The following is a 23,602-nucleotide window of genomic DNA, read 5'->3' as shown; positions in this document are numbered from 1 at the left end:
CTATTTTTGAATCTGATGAAAAAGTAATACGTGTAATGCCATAACATGCTACAAAAGCTGATGATAGGTGTCTACGATTCATTACGTATCACTATTGTTTGCGACGGCAACGGAATTGGCTGATTGAGCCGACAGTCGACGGATAATCGAAGTCCGGCCCGCAAATAACAGAAGCCTATCAATCGACCTCAATATAATATCCGATATATCCCTATTAAACGGCAACGACAGACGACATTGCGCGGGAAACCGCAAAGTGGATCACAAAGACGCCACGGACATGGCGAATTAAGCGGGACAAAAGTCGAGACGGTCGGCCACGGGGCTACGTTTTAATTAAAAAGGGAGTCGAGTAAATACGGATACAGCTGGTGATGTTCTGGGTGTTCTCGTTAACTCTTTGTTAGGAGATCTCGCCGACGATTCCAATATTGGGAAGTGCCCTCTTCCTTTCGGTGCTTGATCCTGCTGCGAAATAAAAGAGATTCCCGCCGAGCTGTCCGCGATAAGATATACGGACCGAGCGAGATAAATTCTTAAATGAGATGCGACGAGAATTGTTTTTGCGCGCTGCCATTCTGAACAATCCCATTCTGAACAATCGTAGCTATACTGCAATTATAAGATCGAGGATATGCATAGATCTCTGTGTTAATTTTAAATTTTATTAAAATATGTTGTATTAATGAACATAATTTCGTCCCAAAATATCTCCATTATTTATTGAATTTTTATACAATATAATTATGACGAATACAATATTAATTATAATATAATTATTAATATTAATTATTGCATTTAAAATTAAGCAACTGCGGCGATTTAAAATTATAATAAAATAAAATTGATTCTTTAACGTATTGGTCACAAAATTCCCTTATGTAATTGCGAGAGAGAGAGAGAGAGAGAGAGGGGTTAGGAACTTAGTTCGAGAAGAGTTTTTGAATATTTCGAGGAACAATTTATTTTAGGCAAAATCTGTAAATAAAATCAAGGTTTTGAATTGCAGAGCGCATCTTCTGCAAACGTGTATAAATCAGAGTTAGAAATAGAATTTATTGTGCTCGATTTAAGCTTTTCATTATTGTAACAACTACTGGTGGCTACACTTCGAAGCGAAAAAATATATTCAGCTTACGATATATATCGACTGCTTGCCGAAGAATTATTGGAATTACGTATTTTACTTACGTCAACACGCAGGTCATTAGAGGCAGTTTCTAAATTCAGAAATAAGCGTGTACATGAGCAGCGCGCGTAATAGGATAATAGATTTATAACATTATAACGATAATTATATCGCAAAACAGGTTTCTGCTTTTATAAACTTTCGCGTGAGTCCGAGCAACTTTTACGCTTTTCCTTCTCTTCGTTCTCGAGCTATTTTTTTTCTTTCTTTTATTTTTAGGCTCTATATGAGGAGTAAAACACACAAAAACGAAATTGCTTTAGGTATACTTTCGTTAATGTTTGAAGAAAGTTGAGGGATCGACCGAGGTATGAAGAATGCGATGCTCGAATTCCGCGGAAAATTTAGCCCATTCGGATGAGACGCGGATTTGTAATCGGAATCCTGGCGCCGCAGATCGGCCAGGTTTCGTAATGAGATCGACACCGTGCAATGTAGAATTGATTAAGTCCGGTTTTCATCTCGAAGCGGATGCAGTAATCTCGTCGGTATGTGGAACACATTCCGGTATAATCGTCGTGCCGTGATGAACCAACAGTAATCCGTATACGATATAGTATTAATTATTTCCATCAACGATTTCCATGCACAAGCGCGTTGCTCTTACGCAAAAATTAAATCTAATAGTAAAATCAACGCGACGTTAACTGGTCAATTTGAAAAGGCTTAGCCTAGCTAGCTTTTAGCTAGAAAACGCAAGACACATGCGTGTATGAAATGTATTTTATTTAAAGTTCGTAAACTGTGTCCATTTAATAAATTTTGTTTTTTAAAAACTATTTAATAGAATTTAAAAATAAAATAAATTAGAGTTTTTAAAAAATATATTAAATAGTCTTCACAGCGCCCGTGGTATCTTATACAAAATGTATTTTATACACATACACATTTGTCTTAGATTTCTTGAAATAAAAGTAAGTTAAATGGAGATATTTATTTTATTTTCAAAAACTATTAAATAGAATTTTTTAAATATAAAATTAAGTTACAACTAAAGTTAGAAATAAATTAAAGTACAATTATAAACATTAAATATTTGAGGAAATCGCAATTTTAATTATAAATAGTAATAAAATTAATTCTACTTACTTAAATAAAAATTTTTAATTACGATAATGTCAAAAACGTGATACTCGAAGTTTTATTTTAAGAAAATAATTATATTGAAGTGAACATAGAGTCAATAAAATGAAAAATGAAAAATGAAACGTGAAGGTACATAAATTTAAGAGTTCTTAAAAAATGAATAAATTAATTGGACTGTATTTATTTGAAGTCTTACATGAAATCAGTTATTTCACTTTTTTCAAAGATTTTTTAAACGCTAATAAAAACATCGGTGATAAAAACGATTTGCAATACTTAAATGAACAAAAAGTTTTTCTGAGCAACAATCGAAGATCTAGCAGTTACCTTATTGAGATAGAATTTTCCAAAAGTTTCTGCATTCAAAATAAATGTGTTCTAACATTCAAATGTCTCTTTCTCTCTTTCGCAATGCGCAAAGACGCGAATCTAAAAACACCAATGTTTTCTCGCGATTAACACCTCTTAGACCTCGAATGCCGGTCGTGACCGAAAATCAAAAGTCGAGTGTTTGCACGCGATACGTGATTCGAATGCGGAACGTCTATTGCATGCAGATCTCTGGCCTTTCCGTTTCCGTGTTGAATGACTGAACACACAGCTTTCCGCGATCACTCGACTCCAATCTCGCCGCAATTTCCTAACGGACATTTCCTAACGAGTTTTCAGAATCTGAGGAGACCCGCTAACTCGCCAGTTAGCCAAGTTCAGTTTTGCTTTCGTATCAATTGTCCGTGAAACGGCGCTCTCGCAATGTCTCTTGTTACACTTTGATGTGACAGACCTGACGGCCTTTTAAATACAGAAAGCAAGTAGCGTGAAAATTAACAATTGTCTGACAGCTTATCGTGTTTCTAAACTAGTGCGACTGTATCTGAAACAGCAATACTAAAGCAAATCTCATCGTATGTCTACGTAGCACGTAACATTGCAGTAATACAGTGACATTACAATATTGCAGTAATTAAAAATTACAATAAAATAAGTATATATGTATATAAAAAGCCATTAATTCATAAAACTGTATCATAGATTGAAAAGTACAACTGGTAAGCTAAAAACTTTAGTACTTGGCTTAACAAATTTGATGCCTAACGATGCCATTAAATTTGTGCCTTACAAAGCTGGATGTATGCTCTTGGAGCAAATACAGCAGTCGTTATAAGAGGAAACGCAACAGTTTTCGAATCATTTCTTATTTTGACACATTTGAATTTGAAAGTGTTACTACTGATAAGTAGCTGAACCACTTTTTTTATACTTTCCTGAGAATGAATAGGTAACATACTTTTTATAAGAATAAACGAATTCTAGATTTATCAGTATTAACGCATTCAAGCCAGACAAAACACCTATTCATCTAATAATAATAATAATTAATTGCTTCTAGTATTAGATATATACTTCTGGTATTAGAATTAATGAATTTTACATCATTTTCAGGCGTTTAATCAGATTGATTTGAACGTTATATGATGATAATTATACCTTTCAACCACAAATTCTGATAATTAAATTTTAAAGAGACTGTATCGAATTAGCATAGGAATGAATCAAAAAGACTGATAATTTTAGTGAAATACTTTATATATTCCTTTCTTTAATTTATAAAATTTTCATAAAATTCAGAAAATAGTACTTCTAAAATGTTTATATTATATATAGTTCGTACGCAGATCTTGATATCAAAATAAATAAGATGCCATTATAAATTTGATATTCAAATTTGTGAAATACGGTAAATATTTAGCATATGTTTTCAGACTTCCAGACAGATTTATAAAAGTATAATGTAAAACACACAAATTTTTCTGGTTTGCTTCTGCAATTCCGCATAACAAAGGATATATGTACATAACTTACCCCATTACAATTGGCCCCAGGCTCCCTCAATAATACATTTCAATTCAATAGAGCAAAAATGACAGCTGCAACACAGATTAAAATACATCGTACAATGTTTTTTTAATAGTAATACTTATCATGTCAATAGCCAAAGTAACTTTGTTTTTTGTAAGACAAACCATTAGTAAATATAAAATAATTTATATATTTATTATAGAGCAGGTGGACGTTTAAAATATATTGACTGTGATTATTGAAAAGATAGAAATGTACTTCTATGTTACTTATTTTCTAAAATAATTTCTTTGCTATTTAAGATGTTATTTACTTTTTTTTGTAAATTTTAGGACCAAAGATTGAATGCGGCTCATTTCTCAGAGATGTAAAATCTCTTGTTGGGTCGTTGTTAAATAATTAAAATTTGTGAAAAAAAGTACATGTATTAAAAATAGAACGTCATATAATTTTTACAATATAAAGTATACATGCATGAACACTTTGTAAATTCTATTTTCTTTTTAATGGAAACTTTGTACTCTTGATGGCAAAATCAACCCTTAAACACACTACTGGAAATCTTCCTCAAATTTCGATTGCTTGCTATGTGAAGACGAAATGAGAAAGCAGATTTGGTCTAGGTGGAAAAAAGTTTGAAGTCTTTCCTATCGACTACCACACTATGGTTGACCAACTTCGTTGCTCAACTAAAATAAAATAGCACGGAAGTGAAGTTTTTTCAGAAAGATCTCCCTCCCCGTATGTTCAAGGGTTGAATCATTACTCATTTTGACGCCTAAAAATAGAAAAATTTCAAAAAAATGTAACTTTGTAAAAAAAGATTGTTACGTCCGGGACGTTTGAGGAGGAGAATGGTACCGTCGAGGATGCGGCGATCCTGGCACGGCACCGGCAGGTTTGAGAAAAAAAAGAAAGACCCAGATTATCGTGGCAACTTACTTTTATTCACGAGATTCGGCACGAAGTTAGGTTCCCGAGGATGCTGCAATGAGTAATGGATACTCTCTGAGTCGCTCTTGAGGCTAGAGAGCTCGAAGAAGTAATGTTGCGAAGAAGTAATGTTGCGAAGCGCTTCGATTCGGCTCCTTATGTAGGGCTAATTTCCAGACAAGGAGTGGGACGACTTTCTCAGAGGGTAATTAGCGGCAATTTCGAGTGCCGCATTTCAGAACCCTTCCGCGCGCTTTGTACTGCGAGTCACGTTGGTGTTAACGGGGAACGCACGTCGCGGGCGACACGTGCGAGCCATGACGCGCCACGAATCCCTCTAATTCAATATTTGACTTTATTAATTTTATAATTTTTTGGGAATCTCATTCTGAGGGAATCCTATTCTGAAGGGAATCTTGTACTAAGGGAATCTCAGATTTGCATGTGCCGCGCGTTAGCACCCTTTGCACGCAATCATCATTTGACTTGGGTAATTAACGAAAAGAACAGTACAGAATAAGAATTATAATTTTATGATGTATGTAACGTATATTATTTTTAGTCTAGTTATTCTAGTTACCCAGCTAATTCTGTTTCCAGTTATGTTATCTATATTATTTATATTATATTCATTTCAGTCAATTAATTTTTATATTAATTTTATATTTATCTCTCTCTTTCTCTCTCTCTCTCTTTTTCTCTTTTATTGTTTTTATTTGCAATATTTAAATAAATCTAATGCGGTTCTTATTACCGAAAGACAGTAGGCGCAAAAAAAGAACAAAAAGACAGAACTTTAGAGCATCGAACGTAACAAAGAGCATCGTAAAATATTCCAAAAAAACATTTTACAACATATAAAATCTCTACTTTTGATATCGCTATTTTAGTAAACAATTTACTGATTTTTTACATACAAATAAATATTTTACAAAATTTGCAAAGTTCCATGGCGTGTAATAAAAGTCGAATATAAATACAGTTTACAGCTTTTGAAAGCATGAACTTTTAAGTTACGAACTTGTTGAGTATTGTGCAGTTTTTTCACCAAATTATTTAATATTGAAGTAAAAAAGCTTTTTCACATTACAATAATATAAGAAAAACTTTTTTAAATACAGTTATACACGGTTTCCCAAACCACCGTATTTAAGAGCGGATTTTTTGGAACATTCTAATCAAAAAATCCCAATATGAAAATGTCGACGGTATAATAGTTTTCAAATTATTTGCCATTAAAGTTTATGAATCACAGAGCTGACATTTTGCGCGCTCAGACATGGTGACAACTTTGGAAATAAAAGGGTGACATGTATAATTTGCATTTTAATATTTCACATTTTGTCAACGTAAAGTTATTCCGAGTTTATAAAAACCCTTCTGTCTATGATCTTACGCGTTATAGTTTTCAGTTTTCAATTCCCGTAAATTCACTCATGTGTTCCGCTGCGGTAATAATGATTAATGCATGCTCGCGCGACGTCCATTAGTACCGGATTAGGGAAATGATGTAACCTACTCTGTTCCTGACATTCCGCGTTACTCTCAATACTCCGCGACGTAATAATTCAGAATTTTTGGAATTAATCCGCGAGCGGTGCGCACGGAGTGTGACTGGCGTCGCGCATATCTTACGCTCATGCGCCAAATCAAGACCGTATCTATCGCCAGAAGCGCCATTGTTGTTCGAAATCGTTTCCTTTCGTTTCCCGACGCCGTCGTCGGCTCTCTCGTTATTCGATCATTATTACCCGCGGGAGAAAGAAATATGAGTTTTTCACAGATTAGTATTCGAAGACCACAGTTTTCCCGAGAAATTTCAAATAAATTTCTTTTGATAAATCGATTTTGCGAATGACATAATTCTACAGACTAAGAAGTAGAGAAAATAAATATCCTATTGGATTTCATCGTATATTTGGAATAAATCTCTCGCGGTCATTTAATTTAAAATTTAAACTTTCGCTTATTATATTTAGACAAATTCACTGACAATTAAAATAAATTTAATTTTATCGTTATAAATTTTATTATCAAGGCGCATAATATGGAAATAAATGCAAAGCAAGCTATTACGACAGATCAACCTTTACATTACACAGTAGAATCTAACATGATACTACAAAGAAGAAAATTTGTATAAAATTAACAATTTTTTGATATATAATAAAAATAAATTTCTTTAAAGAATTTGATAATCTCAAATATAACTTGTTTTTCATTGTTAAAGAAATTTTGTAGAATTTTTGAAAAAATCTTTTCCTATTACTTAATAATAATTTTCTGTATTAAAAGGAAAAAATATTGGATGCGAAGTTACAATATTTTTGTATCAATAATTAGAATTTTTTAATATTATTATTAAAGCAATCATATCGTGCTTTTTAGATGACTGTTGCAATATTGAAATAAAAAGAAAACACATTTTGCCAAAATTGAAGATTATCAAAGTCTAAAGATTTTATATTCTTTCTTGCATATGAGATTATTGATTTGAAATTAGTTTCTTTCTGTGCATACTTCTGTCATGTCTATACAAAGAATATTTTTGTTTACATCTTTATTTTCGAAATGTTAAATATTGAAATGAGATTACATAACGTTAAACAGACATAATTTACTTATATAAATGAATTTTGTATAGTTTTGTAATAAAAAATATATTCTTTATTCAATAATAATTTTCATAAGTTAAGAAAAGATATAGTGGATAAAAAAATAACAACTAGTTCAAATCAAGAAATGAAATTTATTAACATTATTATTCATTAATAAAAAATTTGTCTTATGAAATAAAAAAATAAAAAAATATTATACTAAAAATTAAAATTATCAAATTTGTTAAGTTAGGTGTAAGCAAAATTTTCATTATTTCATGAACAAGAATATAATTTGTTGCTTATATTATGAAAGATGTTTGTTAAATAAAATATATTTTAATTTGATATTGTATGATACTGTTTTTTCTACGTATTCCGCGGTTCAATATCGTTCATTGATACGGACTCCGCACGTGGCGTGCGTGGGCGAGCTTCGGCATCGCTTCGAGTACGGTCCTGGCGAGGCAGGTTGGTGGCGGAGGCCGCGACACGAAGAGGCATCTCTCGTCGTCGTCCACGATGGGATGAAGTCGCGGTTTCGCTGTTTCACCTGCTTTATCGCGTGACGTAACACTCGTGATTAAGGCGCGTCGCGCGTCTTTGTCATCGCCGCTGTCACCGCCTCTGTCGTCGTCGCGTCGGTCGCCGCACCGCGAACGCGTCTTGCGTCAGCGACACGACGGCGACGGTCCATCGGGGAACATCCGGGGTGTTGGACGCTCTCCCCGAGGGTGGGCGGTGTCAGGTTAGGTTCCCGTTCAAGGGTGAGTCTAATAAGTTTTGATTATAAACGCCGAATTTCAATTACGATTAATTAGCGCCCTTTGTTCGATCGAATCTTTCCGTTTCTCCCTGAATAATTCATTAATTAGTGAAACTGTACTGCTAATTATGATTACGTGGGTGTGATCAGCGTTAAGGGACGCTGATTCTACGTCTCTTTCGATCGCAGGCATTGCTTTGTTTACGTTGCGCTTTTCCGGAACAATCTGCGTTCTTTGTTTTAATTTCTGTGTCTATTTTGCTTTTTCTCTGAAAGTGTCAGTGCAATTGACGGCTCATTAACGTCGAGGAAATTCATCTTTGACGATTCTCTCAACGAAAAATGAATTCTCTGGTCGCAGAAAGAACTTCTGCATTTTTTATTATCTTCAAGTAAATAAAAGGTACGAGATAGAAGATATGAGATTGCATGCAAGATTGAATTTATTTATATGTTATTATATTGACACTCGCCACCCATTTATCGGTTATTTTATATATATATATATATATATACACACACTAGCCTAATGTTAACTACACACACATGTACAGAGTTAACATTGAGTATATCTTTTGAAAGTTTAATTAATATCTGTGATCAATTAATATTTTTCATGATATTTCATTATTTAACTCAAATGATATCGGGCACATTAATACTTCATTGTTTTAATGAGTGAATAGCTGTCAATTTACAAAATTAATTTAAATAATTTAATAATAATTTAATTTAAATAAACAAAGCATTTTCGGTCGTCAGGATCCTATGCGTAATAATAATTTGATACATTCTGCTTTTATTGCTACTGCCTTTGCTCTCTTTACTGTATTTTTAAATTTTCTGCTCTTTATATTGAGACAGAATATTTTAATAATTTATTAAATCCACGGACGATTTATAATTTGCATTGAATTTCAAGATAGAAATTTATTTCTAGTTTTGTATGTCGTACTTTATTGTAATATATATTTTATACCTGTACGTGTTACTGATTCTTTAATGTCTTCTTTTTTTTTCTTATATTACAAAGTGCATAAAATTATAAATAGTCTGCTATTTATAATTGAATTCTCTCTTGAATTCTGATACGAATATAAAATGGATTTCAGAAAGAATATAATAATTCTTCTTCTCAATTGACCTTCGAAATTCCGATTATTATAATAATTATTTAAAAATTTTGATAAAATCACAATTATAAGCTATTTAAAGTAGACATTTTCTCAGAAAATGGATTTTTTGCGCAAATTTTTTTCTCTTTTCCCATTTTTCTTTTGTTCTTTTCCTGAAGTTTAGGAACACGATACATTTAGATTTTAATTTTCAATGCGAAAAGGAACTTTTTCCTGAGCGTCACGGTTTGCTTACGCACGACGGCGAGCAGAACGCAATCTAATCCGTAATTTCGTTCGTTCCACTCGCGCACGCATCTAGACCGCTTTGTATCCTCGAAAAGGGCAAGGTTCGCGAAACGTGATCCAGAATCGTAGGCTGAAATTAATTCCAGCAAGCATGAAAGTTTTACTTTGAGTCCATTTTAGTTCTGTAATTCGTGAATTTAGAATGGAATCCTATTTATAATTTTAATGTCAGACAGACATTTAAAGAACTATATATATTAATGTGTAGAATTTCATATAAAGTATTTAATATCAAATTACAGATATATCGAAAATCCACGATATATGTATATTTATAAACATTCTAATCTGAAATCTAATGCGAATTATTTAAAGAGCATTTTATATAATTTTAATAAAATAATGTAGATATACAACTTATAAATTATCAACTTATAAATTAATAATAATAATTACAATGAAGATAATCGTACAGAAAAATTGTCAAGCTTGAAAGTAAATGTGTTATCGATAACATTTTAAATACATATTTATTAAACATTTACATAGTTGAGATAGGGGTCCCCTACTCTTGTGCTTTACATCTCAAGCTCAATTAGAGCGCTTCTCTTAGAATCGCGGGAATTAATCCTTTCAGCACCCCCGTACATCATACATTCGTTTTCAATGGTTCTCCCCATATATTTCAAATTAGTAAGGTTAGGTTTCGCATTCAAACTCTATGAAATGAATTACCAGACTCAAATATTAATACGACCGTCTATAGAATTTTTGGCTTATGATTTAGGTATACTTCAAATATACAAATATCAAACGTTTACATAATAAGAAATTGTTAAAGGACGGCGGGTAAATAGGATCGATTTTAGCTTTTGGAGTGGCAAGTAAAAACGAGATGCTTTTTTTATAATTGTTAAACTGAATTTGATTTTTTTTTTAAATTTAAACTTTTTAGGGTATTAAATTCAACATGTAAAGCTATTAAACATCGTTTGATATAAATAGCTTAATTAATATCATATTATTGTTGAGCTTACGGACGTATTAATTCGTGTTTTTCTGCTAGTAAAACATAATAATGCTCTTACCTCTATAGTTTTGCTTGATTAAAAATTTATCAAACAATTATTAATATTTAAAATTAAAGCATTATCGATGAAAACTTTTTTAAATCTTGATTGCTCTAGTTGAGAGTATTGTTGTTCGTTATGGCTTTCAGGAACTTTTTTTTTCAGAGTATTTTATATTCTATTGTAATATTTTACTACTGTGAAAATTGTAAAATTTGCACAAAATATATTTTTTTAAGCACCGAGATTCGCTTTGACAGAATAAAATCTTTATTTATTTGTATTATTCATAATCTTTATTTATTAATTTGTTTTATTCATATATCGGTCAATTTTTATTTGATATTATTTTTATATTTAAAATTCTTTTTAACATATTATTCTCATAATAGTTTCTTTTATATTTAATAACTTTATATGTTGATTCTAACGCTTTCCCAAAAAATTCAAATTTTTAAACATTTATAATTAAATTTAGCATCAAAGACTCCAAAAAACGTACGTTGCCTGCAAAATTTAATATTTTGCAGACAAAAATCAGTCCATTTTTGGACTTGCCGCCTCTTATATTAAATTGTTGAGTATTAAACGCAACCTATTATGTGAATGGTTGAATTACTTAGTAACTAGATGAAACCTGGTACCATCCCTTCAGTTTCTTTTCTATATCTCTCTTGTAATTCATACTTTATCTGCATAACGTCGATTTGCGGTAAACTCTCTTTTGTAAACGATACAAATAAAGCAAGCTTCTTTTAACATTACTTGATGTTCTAATATCTCATATCTTAATCTTTTACATAAATTAAGAAAAATATAATTATTTTCTACGTCCAGAAGATTTGTTTACATTAAATCAATAGATTAAAATTTAATTAAAAATTTAATCTAAAATCAATAGATTCAAAGTTTGCTAATGTTATAAAATCTACAAAAATTGTTTTGTCTTATTTTTACCTGTTAGTAAAAGTAGCACTACAACAGACGTTTTATACAGATAGAACAATTTTACTGCAGTAAGGTACTAAAAATTTAGTTACATACAAATTAGAAAATAACTTTATGTTGAACCATTAAAATAATTATGTAACTTGGCGAAAATAGTATGTTTATTAAACATTTATTGAAGTGTTTACAAGACGGAAGTTTAAACATGAATTGTTTATGAGATGTTCACGACTGTTTGATAAACGTTCGGAAAATGTATGTTCTCGAAATATTACAAATGTTCGAGGAATGTTGTATTAAAAGTGTTGTATGTTTTCAGAGTGTTGTAAATGTGTTTTGTAAAACACTCTTTTAATATTTGTAGCATACTGAAAACGTACAACACTTTTTGAACGTGTATTAAGTGAACGTGAACATGTTTAAATTTTCTTTTCATGAGTACTTCAATATTTTAAAACTCCAATTAAACATCTACTCAACACTTAAGCAAACATTTTATACCATTTCCACCAGGGTATAAGGCAAACATAATGATATTGCTGCAAAAAGCTTTGACATTCTGGCAATCAGTTTAAATGTCCAATATAAACTTTTTAATGGTTTAACATAATTATTTTCAGCAAAATTGTCTTTTCCTTGTAGATTCACATAATTCGCATGACATAAATATGCAATCACAAATGAAAAAAAAGTAAAGATTATGATAATTGCACGATAAAAGAAGCGAGGCTTCCAGTGAATGTATGTGTGAGAGAGCCAGTGCATTTTGATATCAAATTTAGATGTATTGCAAAATCATCATCACAAGGCAGAGTGAAGGAGCTAGGCGTTCTTGTTTCGATAGAGTAACGAGAAAGCCACCAAGCTGGCGAGCCTAACGAGCTGCGTGTCGACGATGATGGACGACGAGGAGCAGGAGGAGCTCCGTTGCACCGGCAGCGATGTCGAGATCGAAGAGTACACCGACACCGAGGAGTCGCCATATGTCGCTTATCAGGCCGGCGGTGATAAGCTGTTTGATACCGATCGCGAGAATTGGCAGAAACTCCGTTTCCTGGCCACCCTCGTGTCCGTCGCGGTATCAGTTACCATCCTCGTTATCAGCTATCCGCTTTATCTCGAGAGCGTCGCCGCTGTCTCCAGCGCTTACACAGGTAGACGAACGCACGCACACACACACACACACGCACACGCACGCACACACACGCACGCACACACACACGCGCGCGCGCGCGCGTACATTCGCTTGCACGCAATACAGCCTTTACGGATTGCACCAGACCAACGGTGATGCCATACACGTGATATCTAAATTAATGTGTAACGCCAAATTGAGCGTCGAGCTCGACCGGCGGATCTCGCAATTCCGGGATTTCGGGATTAGACATCTCGGGGATCAATTTCAAGGGGATCGCAATTACTGCAAACAATTTATTTATATCCGCGAACGTTCGCCATATGCCGAGAGATACACGCTGCGTATAACTCGGACTCTCTCGTCATTTCCAAAATTACAGCTCGCGCTGGCTGGTACAATACGAGAGAGAGAAGCAACCGAGTTACGTGATGCACTGTAATAACAGAGGTCTAATCTTTTAAAAAAACTCCCGACTTAAATAATCCAATTTTGACTGTTTTAGTCAAATAAATATTTACATTCTCGTGTTTCGGTCAACAATGTTAAAAAATAAACGAGACAACTGCTAATAAATCCAAATAGATTTATCCTTTATCCAAACAAAAAACTGTGAAAAAAGTTTAGTTCAATTTGAATGTTTTGTTTTCCGTAGTTATCTAATAGGCGGCTCTTTTTTTTTTTTTTTTAATAAAGCTGCAGAAAAATGAAACGTTTAGATTTGGTCTTTTTCATATTTGATAATTCTATTGTATTTATACACATATTGGCAGTTGGCTTATTTATCTTTCATCGTTATTTTACTAAAACACGAGAGTAAAAATATTTATTCTAGAACAGAGTCAAAACAGGATATCATTCCAATTACACGGTTCATGATTCAATTTCGTGAGGATTGTTTCAACCTTTCCGCTTAACTCGCTTAATTCTACCCTTGGTAACTCTCGCAGGACTTCTTTTCACTGCCCTGTGCTCCGCTCTTATTTTGGGATTGGTGTACTTCGCCATCGACAGAGTGTCGCCGCCGCCACCGTTAGTACCGAACAGCATGCGGATCAAGATACCCCGCTGCGGCCTGATCAAAATAAGCACTCTCTATGCCCTCTCGGGAATCTTAATCACCTTGTCCCTAGACCGGAATAGGGTGCTGTGTCATTTGCAGGACCCGATAAAGGGCATCATTCTCGTCTTCTCCCTCGTCTACTACTTCTTCTTTTGTCGGAAAAGTGAGTGCCTTTGAATTGAATGTTTTTCTATCATATTGACACTCGTTAGAATTAAATGTTATCTATTATTTCAGCTTATCATAATGAAAATAGCCTAAGGGCCTCAGTAGAAAGACGATCGTAATAGACTTTTTTGCGGCTAAACGTGCATTAGATGCAAAATTTTATATTAAATATATACCACTGTTTTATTATAAAGATGTATAACTTGTGCAGAAAGTTAATTTGAAAAGATAAAAATTTTATTAAGGATAATAAATTATACAATAATGTCCTGCATTTTAAAAAAGAAGAGAAAGAAATCTAAAGTGATAATATACTATAAGAACGAAAGATCTGCAAAAATAAAGGATGCTTAATTAATAATGATACAAGTTTACTTTGTCAATATCAAATTAACATCATAACGAAACAAGTTTCGATTTTATTAAGAAAATCAACGGCAACGATGTTAGCCTTGGAAGATATACACGTAGGAAAATATCATACTCGTGCTAAGAAAAGCGATTACTCAATTTTTAGTTTTCTCCGTTTAACTAACAGTTATTTTCGCAAAGAATATTTTTTTCTAATAATAGTCTTAAAATAGACTCATTGTTTACTTAAACCAAGTAATATTTACTTAAAATAAATAAATTAAACTGCTGTGTACAAACAAAAAAAATACATGTATACTTCAAATCAATAAATATTAATAATCTTATTAATGATAAACACACACACGTATATATAAAAGTAATTATTATTTATTTCAAATATTTCATAAATTTATTTATCCGTAAATCTAAATTCATCATAAGCTTCAAATTTATTCTAAATATATTCTGAATTCTAACAATTTTTAAAACAGAAATTCGATTTACATGTTATTCTGAATTTTCTGGAAAAAAATTTTATAATATTCTTTGAAAGAGTACAAACTCTTTATTTGAATACATAATAATGAGCTTTTGTAAAATTAATGATCTGTATATTTGAAGTATTATATATAATTATCAAGAAAATATTATTTGTTAAAGATAACTGTAATATTTACTAAAAGAAAGAAAATAAATTGAGTAAATAACTTTTCTCGGTGGTATTTTTGTATGTGTCGTGCAATGCTATTTTTGAAGTTTTAATTTTGTACTTATATCCATTATATTACATGTCCGAAGAAAAATTACCGCTTATTTACGCAATGATTTAAAAATAAGAAATTGTCTTCGTTTCTTGAAAATTTAACTTTTTGGTCTCGTTCCGTTTTTGTAGAAAATCCTTCAATTGTATCAAATCCGGGGAATATTTTGGAAATAGTTTCTCTTGCTATTTTACGGAATGTAATCTTTTCTCTAGTTGTATGCGGATTTAACGAAATACCGAGCATATTCCTCACGAATGTTTTCAGTGATGAGTTTGCAGCGAATATTCTCGAGCACAACCATTATAGTGGGTCTGTTTATAAGCGTCGATTATGGTCTTTGCGACGAGTTTCGTTGTCGGGGAAAGGAGGTTTCTTCGCACACAGCCATAAGGGGATCTTGGGGTGCCCGGGCGGTTTGGACGTTCGTTTACGTGGGCGCTCTCGCCGCCTTCGCCATGTTCTTCACCATGCTGGAACGCCATTACACCACCGGGGTAATTTATCATCGGCTCTCGCGCGCAAATCGCGGTTTATTTGCAACACCCGCGTGCTCTCCGATGACGTACAGGCGTAATTTTTATTAAAATCAATCTCGTAAGAAACTTCTATGATAATTTGATCCTCATCGGCGAAGATTAAAGAAACTGAATATTTATTAAGTGAAAGGCGATGAAAAATGCTTTAAGATTTTTCACTCATTCGCTAATTATGTGTATTTATGGAAAGAACCGCCATTTATCGCGGATGGTTTTTCTTTAACCACGACGACCTAGAAATGTCTTTTTTTTTCTTGGATATTTGCAGACAAGTTGATTTTTCGTTTGACGGATTAGTTTTTCAGTCGTTAAATTTTCGTTTACGTCTTCCGGACAACTGGTTTCGCTGAAGCGAGTGACGTCTGTTATCTCTCGCTTTCAGCAGCAGAACATGTGCCAGATGTTGACAACGCAGCACAGTTCTTTTCTATACACGGTGTCTCGTCTGGTGTCATCGCGTGACATTCGCCGTCGTGGCTCCGAGGAAGAGGGTGGCCGATTGCTGCACGTGACCGATCCGGATCCCACGATAAAACCGAAGAGCTATCCCAAGCCGCCGGTGATGCAAACCCTTTTTTACATACACGTCATTGCTTTCTTCGCCATCCTGACACTTTGCTGGCTTGACACTTTGCCCGGCGTCGGCAGGGTGAGTAGCATAAAAAGAGACGTATCATTTACTTATCGACGACGAGTCGATTTTCGGGAAAATTTTTTCTCAACCCGAAAGCTTTAACACTAGAAATCTTTAGTTCTCTCTATCTTAAATTTCCTATTAAATCTATATCGAAAATTGTTTTTTTTTTTTAATTAATTCAATTTTTACAATCAAATCTATGTCGAAAATCGTCTGTAAAAATTAATTCAATTTTAGTATTTTTATCATATTATTAATTATGAATTGTTATTTTATATTTAAATTTTAAATGCTAACACATTTCTTTAAAGTTCATAAAAAGTCAAATTTGTTATATCTTCGTTATTATTATAATTATAGAATTTTAAAATGTTAATTACACGGAGAAAAAATGACCTTTTTTTAACACCAGAATGAAACTGATTTTTTTCTATAATTTTCTAAACGCTGAATATCAATTCGGTTTTCAAATTACTTCGCATCACAATTCTTAATTATCTACAATATATAAGTTGCAAAAAAAGCTTTTTTTACGTATTTTATTATATTATAACATATGTGACGCGCGGGAGAAGTTTTATTGCAATTAAAATTAAGTATGTTATTAGGATTTTTAGTCTTTAAAATGAATTTTTTATGTCAGCTATCCTTAATAAGATATTCATGATTAAATATGAGGTATATATGTGAAAAATTTGTATACATGATTTTTAGATAAAATTCAAATATGATATAATTTCCGTCAGCTACAAATTACACCATTTTTAATTCATCAGTTTTAACATTAAATTCGTATCATGAAAGATCTATGTATAAATTTTTGCAACAATTTTGACACTGACATTTGCCATATTACATCCATTTTGAATTTGTGACTTTTGACATTGAATTAATACATCTAGTAACCTAAAAACCCTTAAATTTAAAGAAATATATATTTGAAGTTTATAAATCATGAATGATCTAATTACAGCTTTTCTGTAATAGCTCTATTTAATCATGAGTATCTTATTATGTAATAAGGATGCAGCAACTATATAATCTCAAAAAATGATGTATATTAAAAACATAATAATTTTGTCACTTTTATATATTTGGATTTCTTAAGAGATCATTATTAGCTTCAACTGCATAAAATTAAACCAATGAAATGTTCTTGATAATCGTTACTAAGATTTTACATTCATTTATGGATATATTCTTTATGCATATTCTTAGCTTCTCCGTTAAAAATATCGGATATGATTTTATACATATATTTATACGTATATATTGATTGATTGATTTTATACATTCATATACATTGTGTGTATATATACACGCAATGTATAGAATAATTTTTTTTGACGGCATTTCAGGGTCTGTCACCCGTAGAGCTCTATCGTACCGTGGAACGTGGACTGATATGCCACTTTAAAAGCGACAATCAGTGCGCGAACGTTTCCAGCCATGGATGGATTTTCCTATTTGCGTATGTCGTCTTCGCAATCTCAATCCTCAACTTCTTGTCGTTGTGCGAAAGCGCGGTATTCAGCGTGGCCACTGCGACTATCTCACTTCCGCTATCCGGTATATGGTGGAGCCTTTACAGAATGGACATCGGTTTACACGGGGGTAAATACGTGTGGTGCATGAAATGTTGTAGCTTTAGTTTCAATTTTGGAACTAAATTTGGATTTGTCTCCCAAAACTTGCGTGACGTCAAAGCAGATACGAGATATTAAAACAGAAGCCATAATCCTGCAAAAAGACGAATAAATCAAACAGAGTTGATGAAATTTTTTTTATGCTGAATTGTGAATATAATCTCCGAAAAGCGGATATTAAATTCAGCAGAGATAAATTTCTTTTTTAATTTGTTTTAAAACTTGATCCCTTTTTACGAAGATATATATATGTTTATTGATTGATTTCTATTATAAATAGAACGTCCAGATATTTTAAATACACAATTTTGCTTTAATTCTTACATTTTGTTAGAAATTCATTCGCTTACGAATTCCCTAACATGACACATCGCGTGTCATTGTCTCGCAGACCTCGCTGTGTGTTTCAAAGATTCGTACATATAAGATAAATGTCGCAATAATTGGACATGTAACACTGCAGAACTAAGATTGTTGAATATTTGCAAGAATACACTTCAAGAATATAAAATAATTTAATATAATTAACTGAAATAAGAAACATACAATACTAGATAAAACAGGCGCGCACTACGCGCGCTATAAAGCTTCTAATATTACATAATTTTATACAAATTACAAATTGAATATTACACTATTAACCCCTTAATACACATAGTCAAAATACTATGATGATGGATAGTACTATATTTTAAAATATACAAAGTTTATTAAAATCAAAGGAAAACACTTGGCTGTATTTCCTTATTAATTACAAAAATCGAAATTCTGAGGAAAATATTGAAACAGGCTCCATCTCCTGGTGGCCGGGAGTGACAGGCGAGCTGATCTGCGCCTTGCTCGGTCTTCCTGTCGTGCTGCTCGGTCTGGGCCTGCTGGTCAGATCGCACTTTAAAGACACCCAGATGTCCTATCAGACCATCCAACCGCCCGACGTCCAGCCACCCGAGGCCTGTCACAGATGAATCTCTCTATAGCATCGCGACGAGGTTTGCACCACATGCGGCGATCCACGGAAATGAATTCGATTCGATCGATTCGACGGGTACGACGACGATAAACTATCGCTCCTCACGCGTCGAATCGATCGGAACGAACAAAACGAGACAAATTTCACCGAGCCGGAATAATGTTATTGTTGTACACTTAACAGATATATTTTGTCGATTGTTCCCAGATTGCACCAATACTCTTCCTTCGCGGTGTCACCAAGGTAAAATGAGATCCTTAATTCGGTCGCATACATACGTACTTTGTCGATTGGCATGCAAATCACGATTGATTCAATTAATTTTGGCCATGATGCAATCAACTTTCTCTTCTTTTTAGAAGCAAAGGATTGAAAACCAATGATGAAATTAATTTAATACCGTTCAGGTAAGTCATTAATTTGTTCCAAATCCAATTTCAATCTCTTTACCGCACACGTTCTTTACTTAAATAATTTTCAATGTAGAAGTAAATTTAGCATCATTATAATGAACAATAAAATCTTAACAAGAGTTACGGTAACAACATAATAAAATTGTTACGAAAATTAAACTAGGGCCAGAATTAATTGAAGTTGTTGAAAAAATCAGTTGAAGAGAGAGATTTCTCGGTGGTGTTTATTCTTTCAAATGGAATTTATGCCATCGCGCTCATAAATTTGCTAGGTGCGTGCACACACATTTATAATAGGAAAAAGTGATAGGAAAAAGCAATATCGACTAACTACCCTCATGCGAAAAGAAGAAAAATGGTGATTGCGCGGAAAAGGAAGGAGAAAGAAAGCGATCGATTTCCTACGTATTTGCCAAACGCGAGCGTCCGCGTCGTCGGCAACGTTATAGCCGATTTATATTTTATTTTGATAACAAGATGTTTTGTATATTTTCGAAGAAGTTTAAATTACATCGTGTTGAGAACATGGGGTCGTGAGGTAAACGAGGCAAAGAGCTCGAAAAAGTATCGAAAGTTTCTAGCTGCAAATCTACGCGTGCACAGGAGCTTCTTGATTAAGAGCGAAATCCAATTTTATTTGATTTCCGAACTTGAGTATCGTCATTCTCGAACAGGAAGCAAGTTTTCGAAATAAGAGCTGGAAGTGAAACGTACGATGAATAATTTCGAGATGATACCTACTCAGTTGACTATCGCGAATATTTCTTCTTTGAAGCTTAAAATATACACTTACCGTCAGCAAGTTTTAGGGCCAAGGATTTGTATGTTACTACTTTCAAAATATTTATAAATATTATCTAAAATAATCAGATTTTGATTATTAGATTTTCATACAATTATCCTTACGAAAAAATACACTCAACTACGAATCCTTAAGTTTGAGTGTCATTTCGGGCCGCCAATGCCTAGTTGGGTGTATTTCTTCGTAAGGGTAAATATTACCAACAATCAACATCAAATCTAACAAGCGAAATCTAATAATTTTAATCAATATTAACTCTCTTTAAAAATATAAATGCTTGATTCTAAACTATCTTACTGTATATGTTTCTTTTACAGAAATGAAGTGAATAACAACTGAAAGATCTCGATATTGCACAATGAATATGCGAATCTTCCATATTATAATTATCCGTCTAATTCGATGATATTAATTAATAAATTTAATTAATGACTCTTCTCTAATCCAGTGCCAATCAAACAGTTAATCTTCGTGAAACGTCCCATGGGAATTTGCTGAATGATATTATCGAGGTATATATCACGTAGGAAAGCAGATACAGAGATTCTCTTAACGAGGTTGAATCTAGGGAAATCGAGTCATATCGGAAGCTTAGACTCGATTCGCGCATCGAGCAACGTTCGCCAGCCCTGTGCACGTGGATGTAAACGCTGCGCTTCGCCAAAAACAAAATGATTCGCGAGTGTATGTACGGTCCAATTACGATCCGCGGTTTGCAGCTTTCACGTCGGGAATAAAGTAATAAGCAAGCGACTGAGATACGCGCGCGTTTGAGCGTGCGTGTGCAAACGTGTGATTTTCCCTCTACTATGTTTCCTAATGTTAGACTACGTCACTCTATCGCTAACTTGAGCGCGCAAACTGTTACAAACTAGTTGGGTCCTGGCCGCGCGCGGTTAACTCGCATTCACCCTGCTATCAACCCTATAAAACTCCCTCGCCGCGCGTTCACGAAAGTTTCCAAATAACGTTAACCACCCATTTACGCGCCGTTAGCAAAAATTCCCACTAAGGTGTCTTCTCCTCTGCCAATCGGAGTGCCAATTACGCGCGGCCGCATTTTCCCCATCGATTCTCTGTGTCCACACAGAACACGTCTTTTGTTCATAAGTGAAGGAAGAAGGTGGTTATCACGGTCGTATCCGGAATTATGATGGAATATGGAATTACCGTCCTCGTAGATATGACCACTCGTGATATTAACTCCGTTATTACATGTCGAATTATAACGATTACTTATGGAATCATTTGTGTAGTAGCCCGCCGTAGTGGCGCTAATACAAGATGTTAAAAATAATATTCGGTACTTACATGCTACATAGTACCCACTATATTAAGTAAAAAAGAACCTTTGGGCATGTCTTTTTTTATACGTGCTCGTTTTCACTTTTAGGGGGTAAAACACTCCTTTGAAGAAAATTGGTATTTTCCTTTTGAAGCGAATATCGTCGGAGTATATATTATTATTATACGTAAATTATGTACACTTGAGTGCTTTATTTGTTATTTAACAATATATTTTGCTGTACACACATTTTGAGTTGTGCAAAATTGAACAATGGCTTAGGATTTTGCTAATGCAACCCTTTAAATATATGTTGATGTCCCAACAGGTCTAATTCGATTACTTTTGCAAAGTTTTCATATCGAAATTGTTATTTGATAAGTTGATTTTAATTCTACTGCTTCTGTAGTTTACACATTACGTGTATTATTGGTTTTCAGTTCTTGCAGTCTATGCATATGCATAATAGTTCCGTCTACGCACGTACATTTGATTATATTCTGTAATTTTTTTTACTATCTTGAAAAGATATGTTAATAATTAATAATTATATAACTTAATAAATAATAATATCTAACTTTATAAAATAACGTTATGTTTTTTAGATAAAAACAATTTTTTTTAATTTATTTTTAAGGGATGGAACTGCATTATCACTTCTGTTTCTTTTCGATCCATTATTCAGTGTCACATTTTGATAAATAACGTCCTAAATAATAAATATTTCATAACTTTGAATCTGAACTCGATTGATCAAACACATTGACAAATATAATCGATAGGTTCTCAATTTAAAATATTGATTTTTAACAAAAATATTGTACGATGTGTAATTGGAGAATCGTAATACCACCTTCTTCTCTATAACTGAAATTGAGTATCTTTATTTCACAGGGAGTTATTTTTCGCGTTATATTTATATAACGAAAAGGTAATACGCAGGTTTTCTGCGTATTACCTTTTCGTTATACGATTTTTACGCTTATCACACGTACGTAAATTCATTACGTTCTTACTTTGCTCTGTAATCACAATATCGCTGACTCTTGATATTTCCCTCTTTATATCCCAAGCCGCTTTCTACATCCTTGTTATTTAAAGAAGAAAAACTGCTAATTACTAATTATATATTTCATGTTGACATTTTTCTTGAAACGCCACGTCGAGATAAATATCTCATTTGTATCTGTTGGATAATTTTCACTTTACTAACAATAGGTAGAGAATTTCTTTTTATTAAAAAATTTACTAAATAATTTTTTATTTCACATTTTTTTCCTTTTATCTTTTTATATCTCTTGAACCGTGAAACATCTGTCGGTTATCCTAAATCTTTACAGAACTATCTCTACTACTCGTCTTTACAACTTCTCTGTCTCTCCGGAGTAAAATTGCTAAATAATCAAACTTCTCCGAAAGTGTAAAAAAAAAGGAAAATCAAAAGTTCAAAACAGAGCTCAGAGCGATCTCACGGAATGAAAAAGAAAAAAAGAATATTTGTGCCAAAAATTCGAGTCTCGTACGACTCGACTTAAGCTAAGTATTCCACGTGTTTGCATAGTGATCACACTACTCGAAATAATAATAATGATAATGATGAGATAATAACAATAGTAATATGTAAGTGTCGTTATTTATGTCAGGTGTCGGATCGCGACACGTGGCGTAGCACGTTGACAGCGATTATTGAATTCAGGCTGTAAGTTAAGTAGATCGTAAGTCAGAGGAAGATATTGACTTTGTTGGAAGTGTGTCAATATATCGTATTCTATATACGGGAAGAAAAACAGCTATACGTCCACATTTTTTACAGGAGCAGTAACGGCGCGGCGTTTTAAGGGAAAGTAAGTAACTAACGGCGCTGACTGAGTGCAACGATAATAAAGTTAGTACGCCACTCTCTCTTGTTGCAATCAGTAGCTTCGTCGATAAATCAACTACCGCTGAATGTAATAGTAGTAGCCCTCGTAATGAAGTTGAGAATATACCCTCTTGTGCGGTGTCTAACATAAATAT

At 33.2% G+C, this 23,602-nt stretch overlaps 1 protein-coding gene across 6 annotated transcripts in view; it reads left to right on the top strand.

The window, feature by feature from the left end:
- LOC105204550 overlaps window positions 1-23,083 on the top strand; it is an 83,840-nt gene extending 60,757 nt beyond the window's left edge. Inside the window, exons 1-8 of one of the 6 annotated variants that reach the window (XM_026132129.2) lie at window positions 8,129-8,432; window positions 8,708-8,834; window positions 12,658-12,967; window positions 13,899-14,174; window positions 15,562-15,791; window positions 16,216-16,482; window positions 17,829-18,084; window positions 18,906-23,083. In XM_026132129.2, coding sequence (XP_025987914.1) covers window positions 12,709-12,967; window positions 13,899-14,174; window positions 15,562-15,791; window positions 16,216-16,482; window positions 17,829-18,084; window positions 18,906-19,081 — 1,464 coding nt within the window. In that variant the 5' untranslated portion in view covers window positions 8,129-8,432; window positions 8,708-8,834; window positions 12,658-12,708 and the 3' untranslated portion in view covers window positions 19,082-23,083. Of the gene's footprint in view, window positions 1-8,127; window positions 8,433-8,707; window positions 8,835-12,657; window positions 12,968-13,898; window positions 14,175-15,561; window positions 15,792-16,215; window positions 16,483-17,828; window positions 18,631-18,905 lie in introns of those variants that run through there. The other 5 variants (XM_026132132.2, XM_026132128.2, XM_039447170.1 and 2 more) reach the window with 5 other exon arrangements.
- Window positions 23,084-23,602: the final 519 nt, after the last annotated feature.

The sequence above is a fragment of the Solenopsis invicta genome, chromosome 3, assembly GCF_016802725.1.
Source record: "Solenopsis invicta isolate M01_SB chromosome 3, UNIL_Sinv_3.0, whole genome shotgun sequence".
In the NCBI taxonomy this organism is placed as follows: domain Eukaryota; kingdom Metazoa; phylum Arthropoda; class Insecta; order Hymenoptera; family Formicidae; genus Solenopsis; species Solenopsis invicta.
Note: the sequence above shows the minus strand (reverse complement) of the source record. Positions and strands in the feature narration are given on the sequence as shown.